Here is an 18,438-nt window from a genome sequence, read left to right on the forward strand (position 1 = left end):
GGTTGCTGGGAATTGAACTCACGACCTCTGGAAGAGCAGTCAGTGCTCTTAACCACTGAGCCATCTCTCCAGCCCCATCTAACTTTTTTTTTTCCTTAGAAAAAATTTAATATCTACATGAGCTTTCAAAGAGATTAACTACACAAATACTTGCTCACTCTTTCTCTTTGGCTTTATAAGACATAAAATCAGTTCATCAGTCTGTTTGTGACTTCTTTCTTTTTTTTTTTTCTTGATATATTTTTTTATTAATTTATTCTTGTTACATCTCAATGTTTATCCCATCCCTTGTATCCTCCCATTCCCCCCCCCCCATTTTCCCATTATTCCCCTCCCCTTGACTTTTAATAGTCTATTTAAGGATAAGAAATTGTATGAGTGCTAAGCCCGATGGGCGTAGAAGGGAGACTATGCATCATAAAATTAAGGAAAAATGAAAGATTTCACTGTTGTAAGACATGCAATTCTCTTCTTCTACCCCTGCTACAAACTGGTTCACAAAACAAAGAATAATTAACTGTCTGATACATTTTCTTACGGTGTGTGTGTGTGTGTGTGTGTGTGTGTGTGTGTGTGTGTGTACACATACACATATACTGCATGGTATCCTTCCATCTCTGTCCCCCAGCATGCAGGTCATAGGCATGTAGGCTATGTCCAGTTTCTATGAGGCTGCTGAGAATTTGCACAGCAAGCACTCATACCGACGGAGCCATTTCTCCAGCCCTGTTCTTCCAGCGGAAGAATTGTCCTAGGTTCATTTTGCTCTCAAACAAAACTAATAAAATGTGTCCCCTCTTCAAGATGACATACCCTGACAGGCAAAATTGCAACCCAAAGGATCACTCACTAGTCAGTGATCTGAATCTGAGCCCTTCAATTGTTTTGTTTTCTCTCCCTTTCTTTCTTTAATCAGGAACTTGCATTGCCCTTGGGAATGGTAAGAAAAGTGAGTTTCTAGTTTGGGAAACAGATCAAACACATTCCGAACTCTATGTGTGCAACACCCACAGTGGGTGGCTTTGAGACTCTGAGCGCAATGATGAGCAATTCTCTTGGCTGGCAGGATCCCTTACTGCATCTTAGGAGCTAAACCTCACGCGCAGGCTCTGGCTCAGTGCGCAGGCGTACCGGCAAGATTGTTTGTTCTTCCTTCAGATACTGGAACTCCTGGAAATTGAAGTCGAAGTCATCGTCGTAAGCCAGGGATTGCATTTCCTCCCCCTTGCGAAAATGACGCAGCCGGATGCCTCTGCCCGCCAGGTGAGCGTGAAGGAGAACCGCAAACACGTGGATTCCACTTGGCTTCTCTGCTCCCAGGGCCTGCAGGACAGCGAGGAGGGTTCTATTAGCCCAGCAAGGGCATGCTCAGGCAGTTCAGGCATACTTGAGGTACAACTGACAAAGGAGATGAAGCAATTTAAGGGAAAGCCTGAGCTGCCAAACACTTTGAATCTGGATTGTTGACTGTTCTCTTTGGGATCAGCATTTGCTGGGAAAAAGAAGGGACAGGTAAGGGCCACACTGAACTGAACTTTCTCTTCTCTTCCTTTGGGAGATGGAAAGACAGACAGTGCTCCCAGAGGACGGGGTACAGTCGCGGGTCAATAACCGGAAAGGACAAACTCTCAAAAGGAGAACCTGTTCCTACTTTCCCAGATGAAAGAAGACATCTTTCCAGTGGAAAGCAACCCTGGCTCTGCAGTTGATCTGCGTTGGCATGGTCATTTGAATCAGGGTCTAAATGACTCAGTGGAAGATGTTCTTTCCACTTCACCAGGGAACGGTCACAGAACCCATATTTCATAAATAATACCATCCATATGGGAACACTTTGGTTCAAGAGAAAAGCTGTTAAAGGGGTAGTCATGAGAAGCCTGCAGTTTACAGATTCCTTGTGCGTATTTCACATCGCTTATTCCTATTAAAATAAGACAACTATAAGGCAGAGAAAAGGAGAAAAACCAAAAGGGAATAACGGAAAGTACGGGAATTAAACATAAAACAATGAACAAAGGGAGGAGGAACTACAGAAATAAGGAAAAATCATTAAAAATGCCCAAAGGAAGTAGGAACTGACGTGGTCAAGGAAGGAAGAAAACACCTCCTGGGTCACTCTGCCTTTCATGGAGATTTAAGAAGGGCGGTCAAAGGTCCTGCTGAAGTGACGACAATACAAGGAGCCACTGCTGAAACATTCACAGAGGCATGTCTGAGAGCAGGAGCTAATCTGGAGGTGCCAGCCCATGCACTGTGGCACTGCTCACCTCCTCCAGGCACTCCAGAGTGCAGTGACCCTCGGACCGGAACTCAGGCATCCCTGGAGGGACTGTGTGGAAGAGGCTCACCCAGAGGCCAGCCTCAATCACTCCTGCATCATATGTCCTTATATCCGTGGTATGGAAAAACCTCAGGCCAGAACTGTCTATTAAACCTGTAACAGGAGCACAGAACAAACAGTGAATCTGAAGACATTTTTTTTTAACAGTTTTCACATTCATTTGAAATGGACCATTCATTTCTGCTAACAACAACAACAAAAACAAAAACTTCATGACAAAAAGAAACGCAAAGAGAAATGAATGGAAGACAAATAGCTTTGTGAAGAGAAAGGAGAATGCAAAGCACCATATTGTCTATAAGCACCACGGACCCCCACGGCACGCGATGGAGGATATGCTTGGGTTATCTAGAAGACACATTTCTCAGTTACCTAACACATGACAGGACAAAATATTTAAAGTCACTCACCGTAAGATTGAGTAATCCTAGACGGTTTACTTTATATTGCTTTGGGGTGACTTCAAGTCTTACTCTTACGTAGAAACCAACCATCTACTGATGAGAAAACTTCTAAAGTTTACTCTGAATGTTTACTAACGTTCTCTTAGCCCTTAACACGCTCATCAGACAGTTACTGAGAGTGGATGGGTAGTGGGCATTGTGGGGTTAAAAGACAAGTAACAGTCTTTGCTATGACATGTTACCAAAGGGAGGGAGAGTACGTGACCCAGATACTATAAACCCATAATTAACTTTAATTAATTGGAACCTTTCCCACAGGTACCTCGACATAGATCTAGAAAGAGTCTTTTTTTACAAGGAACATTTTACAGACTACCACCATATCCTCCTGGCTTAACTAGGTCAAGAATTAAATACTCTCACTCTGTCAGATGTATCCCTTTTGTATCAACTGGTGGAAACATGTGATCTTATTTTAAGTGTTTCTCTTTCCTACTGAACTATAACTTCTGTTTGTTTCATTTTGTCTTGTTTTGAGTAGGGTCTCACTAAGTAGATGAAGCTGGTCTCAAACTGGCAATCCTTTGCTCTTAGCCCCCAAGTTTTGGAGTTAACAGGCATTCCCCACCGTACACAGCTTTTGACTATGACTTCCATGGGTGAGCGGGTATCTTCTTCACTCATATTAATCTTCAAGCACAGAACAAGCACATAGTTGATGTTTAATGTTTACTGAAAACATTGTCGTGTAAAATAATTGAGATTGTTTTCATTGGTGATTTCACAGTGAGTCCAGCTGGAAAATGGGGTGGGTAAACTCAGAAACCAAATGCTTCTCTTCAAACCTCCGAGTTTCTCATCATAGATAATCCTTGGTTACAGTGGTGGAAAGCCTATCAAACAAGTTGTCAATTGCTTTTAGTGTGACAGATGGTAGCTTTTCCGTAAATGTAGTTATATATATATTTAAAAAAAAGTGTTGGGGTCTAAAGAGATGGCCCTGTTGAGACAGTGTTGGCTCTGCCAGCATGAGGACCTGAGTTCCATTCCCAGCATGCCTGTAACACCAGTACCGAGGGAGTAAAGACAGAAGGATGCCTGGGACTTGCTCGTAAGCCATTCTGGATCCAGCTTAGTGGGAGACCCCATGTCTTAAATTACTTTTCCTTTGCTCTGAAGAGACACCATGGGCATGGTGACTTATAAAGGAAAGAGTTACTGGGGCCTTGCTTATAGTTTCAGGGGATCGGTCCATGACCATCATATTGGGAAGCATGGTGACCAGAGGGCATGGCAATGGAGAACAGTAGCTGAGGCCTCCTTACATGTTGAGACAACAACCAGAGAGAAAACTAACTAGGAATGGCTGCCGTTGGCTTCTGAGACCTCAAAGCTCACACATCCTGCAACAAGTCAACAACTCCTAATCATTCCCAAACAATTCCACCAACTGGGGACCAAGTGTTCAAACATGAGCCTATGGGAGTCATTCTCTTTCAAACCCTCCACATTTTGACTAAAAAAAAAAAAAAAAAAAAAAAGAGGTGGAGGTAATTTAGCAAGACATCCAACATGGAATTTATGTCCAGAGAGAGGAGGGGAGGGAGGGGGATTTTTTTTAAAACACCGCATGTATTTGGAACTAATTTACATCACAAAGGCACTAACTGCCTACTTTCCTACTCCCTGGTGACAAATATGAAAATATATTCTTCGGGTTTGTAGCCTATTTGCCCAGTTGCTGCTGGTTAAAATCTGTTGTCCCAGGGTAGGTCTGAATCATGCCTTGTTTTGTTTTTTAAAAACATCCTAATTTGGGTGGCAAATGTACACATTTAACACTTTCTAATACGAAGTTTCCTATTTGACCTCGACTGTGTCACAGACAGAAACCTCTTACCTTTCTTGTGTGTGGGATTATCGTAATGGACTTCTAAGAGCACATAATGAGGATCCAGTGGCATGCCGAGGGATAGCCCAACATGAGGTGGGTAGGTAAAGCCCTAAATATGGGGGGAAAAACCTTCATGAGACAATGACCTGTGGGAGTGAAGTTCAGGCCATCAAACCCAACCACTCCCCAGAGACACCTCAGCTTCTGGAACAGCACCATTCATCGAGCACAGATCAAATACCATCAGTTAAGGGAAGAACCCTTTCCTTCAGAAGTAGAAATATAAGTAACTATTTATGTATTTTTGCATGAGAATGGTGTGTTTCTACTAGAACCCTACATGTGGGAGAAGCACATATAACAAAGCAATCAAATAATTGGCTGCAGATCGGTCATTGTCATTAGCCTCACCTCTCCACCAATGGCCCAGGCAAAAATCACAGTTTCGCAGGTAAGGAAGGCATCGGGCATATTTGGATGGTAGCACTCATGGCCGTAGTCCAGAACACTGTCATTAAAGTTGCTGCTGCATTGATAGAGCAGGATGTGATGGACCAAGCTCTCGTGGCCTTTCTCTATTACGGGCTCAACCTACACAAATACAAATAACAGGGAGGGCGCCATAAATGAGGGGGCCTCACCACATCCCACAGCGAGCATGGAAACAGCTTCAGTGACTGTTCAGTCTTCACTGAGTTGTCCTGAAGTTGGTGATGGTGGTGATGGATGGGTGGATGGTAACAACAAAGATGAGACGGCTATTTACAACAAGAGTTGGAGGGCTTCACCGGTGTTCTCTTTTCACATCTGCTTCCCTCACCTGTTCTGCAATATGCCTTACTCTTCCAGGCCCTCACTTTCCATTGCTATTATTTCCTCTTATTTTCACTTCACACAGAAAATATATTATCAAGTCTACTGGTACAAACTCTCTGTCTCCCTCTTTTTCACCACAAAATATTATTCTTACCCCCGCTGAAAATGACAGATCAAATCTTGGTCATTTTTATATGTATACATGGGTTGGGTGCAAAGCAGGGCTCAATAGCAGGTTGTTGTTGTTGTTGTTGTTGTTGTTTTGAGACACGGTTTCTCCATGCAGTCTTGGCTGTCCTAGACTTGCTTTGGAGACCCGGGTGGCCTCGAAGTCACAGAGATCTACCTGCCTCTGCCTCCCTGACTTTTGAGATTAAAGGTGTGTACCACCACACCCGGCTCATAACGTATATTTTTATTTTAATGATAAAGTTTATGTTTTAATTAAAATCTTGGGGGCGTAGAATTTGGGAGTCAAAACACCCAACTATTGGTGATAGACTACTGTGACTTGTGGACAGATATGAACCCAGTTAAAATGGAAAAGGCAATTGGCCCTGACAGTCTGTGCACACTCACTACTTTCTATTGAATTCTTGTTCATCTCCTTCATAGCACTTATCTGGGCTTGGGTGTGAGCCTCCGCTACCAGGGGCCTTGTGAGTTCTGACATCGACCGAGCTCAGCAATGCTCCTGCCTTAGCTTCCACTCCTCACAGGCAGGCACTGCATTCAGACACTCTACCTCAGATTTCAGGTTTATATGAAGGACGTTTGTCCATTTTCTCCTAGAGTGTTGCATCTGTTACTGCTATAGATTTTCTCCTTTTCAGTAGGAAAACCCAAGCAGCCAAAGGGGCACAGGGATGTAGTGGGTAGAGGTCTGAGGTAGGCTGCTAAGAGATTCAATTTTTTAGATTAGATTCCGTTCGATATTATCCACTTGTACATTCTGACTCCCCCATTTATGGAAATAAGGTAGCACACGGCCTTGTTTGTGCTTATCTTTAAAAGGCCACAAGCCCTGAAGGCAGAGTCTGTTTTTCCTTTGCTTAAAGAAAAAAAAAAAAAAAAAAACCAAACAGCAATGGTTCAAATATGATTACAAAATTCCTCATGATTGCACAGAAATCTAATTCAAATTTTTTGCTTCCGCATCTAGGCTGAGCCATCCTGTGATTCTATGGACTTATTTACTTAGGTGCCACAGCTCACCCACAAAGACAAGCCAAAGCAAAGATCTCAACAGCCGGATATTCAAATCCACGTGAGGGTGGATGTTACATGCCTTGGGAAAGCTCCAAGCCTGCGCCGAGCTCTGCAGAACAGAACTTAGGAGGGAGCCACAAGGACAAGGAAGAGTGGGATTCTGCCAAGACGGCTTCTTCCAGGGATAGAGAGGGAGCCAAAAGCATGTGATGCTGTGTGGCGGTTGACTTTAGGGAGATTCAAATGCCACTTAAAAAGTTTTAAGAGCAAATTTTTGTTGCTGTGAGAGACACTGAAATGAATATCAAGCCTCTAAGATTACAACACATTCTTGGACTAATACTATCTACGCTTTACCCCCAAGAACTCCCACGTGCCAACCTCAGTATCACTCTTTGTTTCTACATCTGGCCTATGTACTTAATACTAAGCGCATGGCTGTAAACTACGTGCTCCTGTCTCTATCAGATACACTGAGATTCACAGAGATGAGGCAACGAGCCGCAGACACGTATGGAGTGGGAGGTGGAGCTGAGAAACCAGCTTTCTCCGAGACCGAAGGCTCTTCTGATGGGAATGTGCCGAGGCAGGAAGGTGTGTTGGGAAGGCACTATGATAAAAGTCACTATCATCAGGAGGGAGGAAGAAGGGTACAATAAGTCCAGCTGGAGTGAGCTGGCATGAGAGCAATGGCACCACAGATTAATGCCAGGAGGTTCTTTAGCACTTCGCTTTAGTTTTAACTTGGTATTAAAGAGGGGAGAAGCGCCTTTTTCATCCTTCCCACAGGCCGTGGATGACTAGAGCTCTTTGGAACAATTTCCATTTTCTCATTCTTCCAAGTTATCTGCCTCTAAGATGTGGTTCCTTGCTTGCTGGAACATGCATGGAAGAGTGGAATGGAGCTCTCCAAAAAACAACGTGCAATTCAATAAATTAGCATTTAAGACGAAAGGGAGAGGCGGTGGGAGGAACCTGGGGTGGGCTGGAAATTTGGTGAACTCCTATCACTTTTTCTCCTGCCGATTCTGGTTCCTGGCACACAGCTTCACGACCCGCTCCTCTCCCCACCTCCACCCAGCACCCTGGGGAGAGTCCACAAACTGTCTCTAACAAAGGATGCCCAGGGGTTAGCTGGCTGGCAGAAAGCTGCCTCTTAGCTCTCAAGGCAGAACTGCTACTGTAGGTAGATCTCTGCACGCTCCATCGACATGCCGTCGGAAGACGGTAGGAGAAATGTCCGCCTTGACCCCTCGCCTGCCCTGGCCTTGCCTTCATCCCTGAGGTGAATGATGTGCGCATAACATTACATTCATCTTCACCCCACAAATATTCCACTCTGAGAACAAGCTGGGGATCAAAGCAAAGCCTGATGTGGTTTCTATAGACTAACAAGAATGAACTTGGCGGCTGAGCCTAAAGGAGGTGACAGTAGGAGGTCAAACTGGGGTGACACAGAGACAAAGAATGAAGAAACAGCTAGGGAGAGGAGAATGCTGGGGAATCCTTCACCCTTTACTGCAGTCGAGAATTCTCATGAGAATCACCATCTCATACATACCGTAACTGACCACTCAGGATGAGTACCCAGCCCATCAGGCTGCCCTAGGGTTTCTTAAACTATAAGAAACAATCAATCCCCATTCAAAGGCCAGAGTAGGAGGTCACAGATGCTACAAGTGACATGTTTCTGCATGTGGGAAGAAGTCCTGATGCAGTGGGTACCACAAAGACAGCACATCAAGTACCAAAGACAGACCCGGGAAGCTCTACCATCCAAGGTTTCTGAGTCAGCCCCTTCTCATCATTTCAAGACTTAGTCAGCCTTTCCTCCTAAGTTAACACATTGCTTTTCCTCCCAAACTGGTTCACCTTTTTGTTTGTTTGTTCGTTTGTTGGCTGCCTGCAATCAAAAGCTTTCAAAACAGAAATACAGGTCAACAGTTCATCCATGTTTCCTGTGCACATATACCACCTGAAGTTGTCTTTTTTTTTCTTTTTTTTTCCATTTTTATAATATATTTTATTAATTTATTCATATTACATCTCAATTGTTATCCCATCCCTTGTATTCTCCCATTCCTCCCTCCCTCCCATTTTCCCCTTACTCTCCTCCCCTATGACTGTGACTAAGCTGGATCTGGGAAAGCTATTATCAGTTATTTCAGTAAATTACCTGGAAGAGAGAGAGACAGAGAGAGACAGAGAGAAAGATAGAGACAGAGACAGAGGGACAGAGACAGAGACGCAGAGAGTAAAACACAGCCTCTAGTGTACACTTCTTTCTCCCCTGCTTACAGTCTCCTGAGTTTCCACACAGGCTCTGAATATGCAAGCTTCCTTAAGAAAGGTAACAAATTATAACAATAGCCATTTATATCTGAACTGAATTTAAAACATTTTAAAATTGAATATTGATAACATGCTGAGAGACCCCTTCAGAAGGTCTTTTGTTTTACACTCCAGATAAACAGTCATCCTAGCTAGCACACACCTTCCATGCGCACACACACAAAGCAAAGACCCACCACAAACACAGGGAGCAGCCCTAACAGTTATCAATGACAACAGTTTGGCATTTCACTGCCCCCAAAAAAAACTTTGCTGTATGGATGGTGTGTATCTTGGAGGTTTGGAGTGATCTTTCAACTCATGTGTACAACACTGAGGAAATCAAAGTCCCCCCTCTTTATTGTTTGTGTTTGAGCCCATCAAGTGCCAACCATTCAGATCTTCAATTTAGTGCCTTTATTTTGGACTTCCCACAGTGTAGAATAACAAGTAAACGTCTGTTCTTCGCAAACTCCAAGGTCTGAAGTATTTCCTTATGGCAGCTTAAGCGCTCGGCAGATGTTCCCACACTTGCCCCACCCCACCCCACCCGCTAGCACGCCAGGTAGCAGCCAGTCTCTCCAAGACAGCGCTTTGCACAGTGGCAATCTGACCCGTAATGCTGAGCCATATGCGGCAGCTCACTAGCTGACCGTTCTCCTCTGCCGTTCATGGCCTTCTCTCCTTAAGGCATTATCCACACAGTTCCATTAACACGGATTCTCAGCCACTTGGAGCCCAGTCTCCCCTTACGTGTGCATTCTTTTTTTTTTTTTTATTAATTTATTCTTGTTACATCTCAATGTTTATCCCATCCCTTGTATCCTCCCATTCCCCGCCCCATTTTCCCATTATTCCCCTCCCCTATGACTGTTCCTGAGGGGGATTACCTCCCCCTGTATATTCTCATAGGGTATCAAGTCTCTTCTTGGCTACCAGCTGTCCTTCCTCTGAGTGCCACCAGGTCTCCCCCTCCAGGGGACATGGTCAAATGTGAGGCACCAGAGTACGTGAGAAAGTCATATCACACTCTCCACTCAACTGTGGAGAATATTCTGACCATTGGCTAGATCTGGGAAGGGGTTTAAAGTTTACCTCCTGTATTCTTACCAGCGTCATTTCCCCTCCTTTAGTCTCCTGTGTTCACACTTTCTAATCAGCACCGTCCACAGCCATGGAGCCCACTTCGTTTCTTTGGACACCTCCTCTGGTTCTGGCTCACATTTGTACTGTTTTTCCAAGTTTCCCTCAGAATGCTGTACAATGTGCACAGCCCGGTGCCAACATCTAAATTTTGACTCTGAACTCTGTCGCTTACAAGCTTTGTGGCCTGATGCCAATTTCTTTACCTTGGTGAAACTCAGTTTTCTTATTTTTGAGAGAAAATCCAAATCAAACTTTAGTCTATTATGAAAACTAAAGGAGAAGAGCGCCCAGTACTTAGAGTAAATACTAGTGAAGCCGTACTAAGTTCAGTCCAACTTACCACATACATTGAATGTAATTATTTCACACATGTTTTTACCCCCTTAGAGAAGCAGCTCATTGTTTTTCTCATGCTGCCAATTCGTTACATGGAGCAAAGGTTTTCAGAACCTTCAGAGAGAGAGAGAGAGAGAGTGTGTGTGTGTGTGTGTGTGTGTCAAGTGTGTGTATACATGTGTATATGTGTATGTGAGTGTGTGTATGTGTGTGAGTGAGGGTGAGGGTTTTAGTGTGTGTGTGTGTGAGTGTGTGTGTACATGTGTGCGTGTAGTACATGCACATGTGCAAGAGAGCCTTAATAAAATACTTCATGGAGACAAACTCCTGCACATACATATACACTCATCCACACTAACAAGTATGTATAACACACAGAGGGACACACATATGCGAAGACCGTGCTAAACATTCTCTGACGTGATAGTGCTGCGTCCTTGTAAATATGCACTGTTTTGTTTGTTTGTTTTTGTGTTTCGAGACAGGGTTTCTCTGTGTAGCCTTGGCTGTCCTAAACTCACACTGTAGACCAGGCTGAATTCAAACTCACAGTGATCCCCTGCCTCTGCCTCCCGAGTACTGGGATGAAAGGAGTGCCCAGCTATATATGCACTGTTTTTGAAAGATAGGTTGCTTTGTACATTTCAAGTTGTGGAATTTATAGAGTCGAGTGTGAATACAGTGCATACATAGCTTTCATGCTATAGAACAATGGTTTACAGAACATTCAAACAGGTTTTTTGGTTTTTGGTTTATCGATATATGGTTTTTTGGTACAGCAATATATTAAAAAAAATGACTCTAGCTAGATTTATGACAGATCTACCCTGGATGAATAGGCAGACCTGGGCCTACTTGTTACATGGAGCTCAGGCACTGCAGAAACTGGGCCTTTTACATAGCTCAATCGCAGAGTGACAGGGAAGATGGCGTTCCTATGCCATGAAGCGCACTCCTGCACCAACTTCATCTATGTCCCACTGCCCCATCCCGGGGAAGAAAAATAAATGCAACAGAAGAAAGAACTGGAAGCAGCTGTCAACTGAGCAAAGATAAGTAAATGTTAAAGTGCTAAAATAATGGAGGATCTGATTTGCAAATTTGCACCAAACAAATCCCTACTGTGAAATCACAAGTCAGAGGCACAATAGTGAAAACGGACCAAGTACACAAACTGAGAGTTTATGGAAAAGAGATCCCTATGATTACAGATAAAAAGAGGTCAGACCCCATCCATGATTATATGAAATGAAATCAAATTCACATATTCATTTACCTATGAGGCTGGCAACACTTAGTTCTGTTAACTGGTAATGCTGGCTCAAAAAAAAAAAAAATGTAGTAAGAACCTGCAAATCACTTCAGGTAGTTAATTCAACTGTAGTAAATTCAGACAGCTCACTGTTTAGAGTGCAGCACTGTAGGAGGTACGTTTAAATTTAGAAGGCAAGTATCAAAGCCCCTATGCAAATCTGTGTTAGTCAGACTGTGCATGGCTGCAGCAAAGCACTTCAGTGACGAGAGATCAACATTCACTCACCATGGCTTCCATCTGCAGTGCTGCCCCACACTCCCAGACCTCTGCTGAGCACTTTGTGGCAGAAGGGCATGATGCCCAGCTCCTCTAGAGTCATCGCAGCCAGGAGGACAGAGTCACAGGAAGACATAAAAGACAGGACATGTTCCCAAAAGGCTCAGCCAGGGACCTGGTCCCTCTTACCAGTCAACCCTCTCTCCCACAGTTTGCAACACTTCCCAACAAAGCTATTCAAGTGGTCCTTAGGTCAGGGCCCTCATGGGCTAAGCTCCTCTAGGAAACCCTCACAGACACACTCAGAAAGAGACAGCTTAGGTACCTCAACCCAGTTAAACTGATAATCCAGATGAAGTCTAAAAGCCAAGAAAGAAATAGTTGTATACACGCAGACAGAGAAAGATATAAAACAGATTTTATATAGATAAGCACAGATTTCATACATATAGTATATATTATATTTACAGTTATATATTACATGTAATATATCATTAAAATTATATCTTTTATATTTATATATTACATATCATTAAAAGTATATATTTTATGTATTACATTTTACTATATCATGCATGTAAAGAGAACTTTCAGAGAAATACAAAGGATATTAGTGATGTTTTGTGAAGAGCTTGGAAAATAAGAGTCCAGGCGATTTTGGTATTCACTTTAACAATCCTATACGCTTGACTTGTTCTGCTGTGAAGACAATACTAATTCAGAGTATATACATAAAATTCTGATTTTACCACTGAATAGCCAGCTATGAGAAGCTACTTAGCATTCTGATCTCCAGTTCCTAACTTGCAAGGTTATGGAGAAGACCTGTTGTCTTAGAAACCCTACAGCAGAGAGCATCAACCCAATACCAGTGCCCATATTTCTGTCCATGACTTGTTATTTCTTTGAAAAAGTTAAATTACATTTCTTATAGGCTATCAAAGAAGTCTGCACAAACCTTCAAAACTGTTTACTTCTCTCGGTCAACTCTTGGCATCCAAGTCTGCAGTCAGAGAGAAGCAGATTCTGGGATGCTACAGCCCAGTAGAAACACTACAGGAAATAATATGCATTGCACATCTCAAAAGCTTAGTAGAAGAGATTTAAAATGTCCTCAGCATAAAGAAATGAGCAATGTTTGAGAAGACAGGAGTATGCATTGTGATTTAAACATTATTTAAACATGTACATACATATTGAGTGATAAACGGTGTTCTATGTTTTTATATACTTTCTATGTTTTTATGTCAGATAAACTTTCCAATTTAAATGTTATGGGTATTTACTTTCCAAATAGTAAGTTAATACAATACAATTAATCTCTTTTCATAATTTTTATTTAAATTTATATTTAGAATAGTAATTCACTATGATAAGATTTTTGTCAAACGATACATATCTTCCATTTGAAAACTCAGTTATGCCCCCCTGAAGCTTTCATCTCTTAAAATAACCAACATGGTTTTATTACTCAAACCTGCTGTAAAACCTCCCCAAGGCAAATGTGTGGGTTTCTTGACAGCTTCATCCCCTCCTGGGAAGATGCCAGCAGCGTACCACAATCTCTCCTGAATTCTACCTTGAGTGTTTTCCACTTTTCAAACCTTCACTCACTTCCAGGTCTCCTTGGAAGATCTGCCTGCTGGGCTCATCTTGTTTGTCGTTGTTGGGGGTTTATTTGTATTATTTTTAAATGTATGATTTCAGGGTTTTAATGCCAACACAACAGAATGGAATTTAATTAACAGCAGATGGTTCTCATTGTGGAAAAGAGTTTTTCATTTAATCCAATATAACTTACAAATACAAGTTGAACTTATCAACTAAATTCTTCATGTTTTAAATCTAACTTCCTTGTACTTTTTATCCCCAAACTTCTATTGCTTATAGTAAATATAATTTATCATAATAATTTGGAAGTTTTAAATAATTTTAGTATGTATTCATCATAATTTATGGGTTTATTTGCTAGAGGAATTCAGTAAGTAAGGTATCTTGTTTCTGCTCCTGAGAGCAGGAAACTAATACAATGGCAGTTGTCATTACTCAGACATAACCTAAAGATTAGATCTAATTGCACACAATACAAATTCGCAACATTGTTTTGTGTAAAAATCTATGCAGGCCTTTATCCAGAAGCCCAGAATTCATTACTCTCTTAAAGGCCTGCAAAGTAAATCCTGTTTTATCCATAATGAAGCAGAAGATACTGATGTTGCTTTTCTCTGAGATTCAAAATAAACTTGCTTCAGACCTGATAACCATCAGCTCATGCAGAAAGACTTTTGGTTTCATCTGAGAAGCGCCTGTGAGCAGCGCCACAGAGCTCAGCAGTCCAGCCTTTCAGTTAAACACAGACTCCTCAGCTATAGGTCGCCCACTTAAAGTCCCTTTGTCCTAGAGAGAGAACAGATGCTACAGTTCACCACTGCTTCCTCCACTCAGTCTAGATTCCAGTCCTCGACTCCACAAAGATTACTGAGCTCTCGGGGCCTGTGCCCAATGCTGAAGATCAAAGATGGAATCCTACAGCCCTGCAGAGACTTAAAGTTAAGATAGAGATGCAGAGGCAGCTGTATCGCTGTGAGTTCGAAGCCAGCCTGGCCTACAAAGCAAGTCTAGGACTGCCAAGATAACACAGAGAAAACCTGTCTCAAAGAACTAAAAGAGGGAAAAAAATAGAGATGCTAGGTATCAACGGTGACCATCATTTGTTGCATCTGTCCCACACACTGCTCCATGTATCACCACATTTTTAGTTTCACCTAATCTTTATGCAGCATTGAGACTGCCATTTACTATTTTCACTTTATAAGCAAAGAAGCTGGGGCCCAGTCAAGTAATGTGAATGCTTTCTCACAGCTTTGGGGTACTGAGCTTGAATTTGCACTCAGAGTTGCTCTTACCTGTGCAGCTGCAGAGCGAGGGCTGAGATCAGGAAAGGAATTAGAATGAGACCCCAGGTAAATGTGTATTACAACATTGTTTCAAAAGGTCATTTTATTTTATGGAGTATTTCCTTTTGGCTGAAAAGGGATGTATTTTTTTTTATTAGAATGGCCATATTGTCCTTTATATTGATTTGTGATCCATCAGTCCTATACTTGAGACATTCAGTCTAGGGTGGGTAGAGGGTCCAGTGGGTGAAGAGCTTGTGACACCTGCATGAGGACCTGAGTTTGGATATGCAGCATGCAGGTAAAAGGGATGTGCAGTGGCGTGTGTCTATAGCTCTAGCTGTGAGGAGAAAAAGATCCTGGGTGCCTGCTGGCCAGCCAGTCTGCCCTAAACATGACAAGCTCTATGTCTCAAAAAAAAAAATTATATATATATATATATATATATATATATATATATATATGAAAACAACTGAGGAAAATACCTGGCATAGACATCGGACTTCTACACCTGCACACATGTTTACCTACACATGCAGGTGTGCATGTACAATGCAAATGAGAAAAGAAAACATGATCCTTTAGGAGCTATAAAACAGATAAATTGATAGATTTTTTTTGTTGTTGCTATATCTTGTTTTGTTCTCTGTGTTTAAATAGGAAGTGACAATTTTTAAAAATCACCACTCATAGGACAATTATGTAAAAATAAGAAAACAATCTCAGTTTTATCAGTTCCTGACTGGATTAAACGCTGGTGCCACTGTCTGTGGGTGACTCTCCTCTCTGGATGGGTAACCAATGTCTACTCTAGCAGTTCTGTCTGTCTTTGTAAATAGGCCCACACCGAATTTGACTTCTCAAAGCATTTAAGGCTCCTGCCACCTTCCAGCTACGTGAATAACAGTCTTCTTCCATACACATCAGCATTCTGAGAGCATGGCAAATGCTTTCTGGGTCTTTCCAACTGTTTGCTTGCATTTTTAACAAACTAACACGTAGAGAAAATAATATTTTAGCATTCTTTACATGGCAACTGCCCCAAAATGATTCATGCTTTGTAATGTTTATTCTGTCACTCATCTTAACCCCCCACTGAATCCAGCAATTCTTGCACTCCGTCCAAGTACTCCAGAGGATAAAATGAGAGGATAAATTCACTCATCCAGGTGGCGCTCAGGCACAAACCTGAGTTCTTTCATCTCCATAGGTCTAATCTGGTTTTGCTTTGTTTTGTTGGTGGTGGCTTTTTTTTTTTTCCTCTTTGTTTTTTGTTTTTTTATTGTTCCCTAACCATGTCACCCCTTTTTAAAACAAAACAAATGCAATAGCTTTGCTAGACTTTAAATATTTTTAGGTTGTGAGTCATAGAAATTACATTGAAAAATGGATCTACTTATAAATGGAGCATAAAGCACATGGGTGATTTATTCTATGGGTATTTTCCCAGGGACGTAAAAGCCAAACTCTATTTAAACTTTGTAATTCACTCTCCTTAGGTGCTCAAAAGAAAAAGTTTACAATCTTAGAAATGTTGGTCTATCTCTTTTCTTGGCAGATGAAGAAGACATCCAAAGAGCTGATAAACTGAGTCACAATCAACTCACCATGCCCTCTCCCCTTTGAACCATCACTTCTTCTGAGATGTTTATTACCCTCCCAATGCCTAACATCAAATGAGCTGACACATCAGCTTCTTCTTCTACAACATCTCTCCTGGGCATCGCTGCTCCTCGACAAGTTATCTTCCCCAGTGGTAGCCACCCACCTCTCCTCTCACCCCACCCTGTCTGAATACCTCCAACTGAACTCCTAGTTCCAGTGAGCTGAATTCTACATTCTACAGCAAATTATGCCATTTCTCCAAATGCAGTCATTTTTGGCTACAGAAATAATGCAGTTGAGGAAGCACTTGTGTCCCAAGGATGAAGTCCCAACTTTGACACTCAGTACCCAAGTTAAAAACACTGCAAGTAGCACATGCCCATATTCCCAGCCCTGGAAAGGTGAGAAAGAGGATTCACAGGCTCACTTCCATGGGGCTTTTATATCTGTATCCGTAGAAAACCGACTCCATTCTATGACCTACCACGTATGATCTTTCTGGCCCTCTCACAAGCCCTTCAAACACTCTCAGGACTATGTTTTCTTCCAAGACTTCTGAAGCCCAAATCTGACAAGATTCAGTTGGACCCCCTCAACACATGAGCTTCTGAGAGTAGGAAAACAAGGTGTCCCAAACATCCCTTTCAACAAATCCATGTTTTTGGCCATCAGTTGGCAGACAACCATCACACCTAGTGCTAAGAAGTCTCTGAGGAGAGAATCACACATCACAATGGTTTAGAAACTAACCTGGTAAGTATGTTAAAATGCACACTGCTTGTACCCTTGACCCAGTGCACCCTGCAGTCCAGCCTACAGAAAAGGAACCATCAACACATAATGCTCTGCTTATCACAGCAAAAACCACAAGTTACTTTGAATGTTCATCCGTGCAAGACACTGTAAAAACTAGGCTCACACAGAACCGAGGATTGAGTTAGGAACTAAATTTTTGTATTACATTTTAACCTGTAAAAATAGTGCGGTAATATAATCAAACGAATTTCAAAGTAACTTTAAAAAGAGAAATTAAACTAGTTAAAAACTTAATGTTTTAAGTATTTCTTTGAAAATAAAATTATAAAGAATATACACACATGTTAACATTGTAAAGGGGCACACTGATTTTTTTTAAATGGTTCTCACTCTTACTTATTTTAAGAAGTATATAGACTTTGGGTCTGGTTAATTTTGGTGTATAATATTTATTTATTTATTTATTTTTGGTTTTTCGAGACAGGGTTTCCCTGTAGCCTTGGCTATCCTGGACTCGCTTTGTAGACCAGGCTGGCCTCGAACTCACAGCGATCTGCCTGTCTCTGCCTCCTGAGTGCTGGGATTAAAGGCATGTGCCATCACGCCTGGCCTAATTTTTGTAGTAATAATGAAACTAGAGCATAAACATGAAAATATTTGTGCAACTAAAATAAAAGCAAGCATCATTACATTGGCAGTGAAGCAGGAAGCAGGTACAGGCAGAGGGTATTCTCATGTTGGAAAATAGGGTGGGGCCGGAAGATGCCAAGCTGAGGATACTTGCCTTCACCCTTCAGTGGGGAGGGATCCAGAAGGCAGCTGCTGCAGCTTGTTTACAAGACCTTCAAAGGCTAGTGCAGATGAGTATGGGGTGATGCGGGCATTTTCTGTGATTATTAACTCAAGCTGAAGATATAAATCACTTCATAATGGTTCTTTTAGCACTTCAATAAATGGTATTTGAAAATATGTGCCCACCTCAATAAACTGTTGGAAATTTTTCATTACTATGTAAGTGGAAAACATGACTCAAAGAGCTGTTGTTCCCTGATTATTATTACAAAGAAGAACTTAGTTCTCTGACCTTGTAAATTTAGTTTGGTTGTAAATCTTACAAATGTAACCTACAGCAGGCAAGAGCTTATGCAACAAAGTGTGTTGGGCAGCAATCT

The 18,438-nt window shown here is 41.9% G+C and overlaps 1 protein-coding gene across 1 annotated transcript in view; it reads right to left on the minus strand.

Annotated features, from left to right (window-relative positions):
• Moxd1 (monooxygenase DBH like 1) overlaps window positions 1-18,438 on the minus strand; it is a 74,813-nt gene that overhangs the window by 11,773 nt on the left and 44,602 nt on the right. Inside the window, exons 5-8 of the mRNA XM_051164297.1 lie at window positions 5,051-5,230; window positions 4,646-4,748; window positions 2,268-2,434; window positions 1,132-1,323 (exon numbers count right to left, since the gene is read on the minus strand). Of these exons, the coding sequence (XP_051020254.1) occupies window positions 1,132-1,323; window positions 2,268-2,434; window positions 4,646-4,748; window positions 5,051-5,230 (642 nt within the window). The remainder of the gene's footprint in view (window positions 1-1,131; window positions 1,324-2,267; window positions 2,435-4,645; window positions 4,749-5,050; window positions 5,231-18,438) is intronic.

Source organism: Acomys russatus, chromosome 21 (genome assembly GCF_903995435.1).
Source record: "Acomys russatus chromosome 21, mAcoRus1.1, whole genome shotgun sequence".
Taxonomy (NCBI): Eukaryota; Metazoa; Chordata; class Mammalia; order Rodentia; family Muridae; genus Acomys; species Acomys russatus.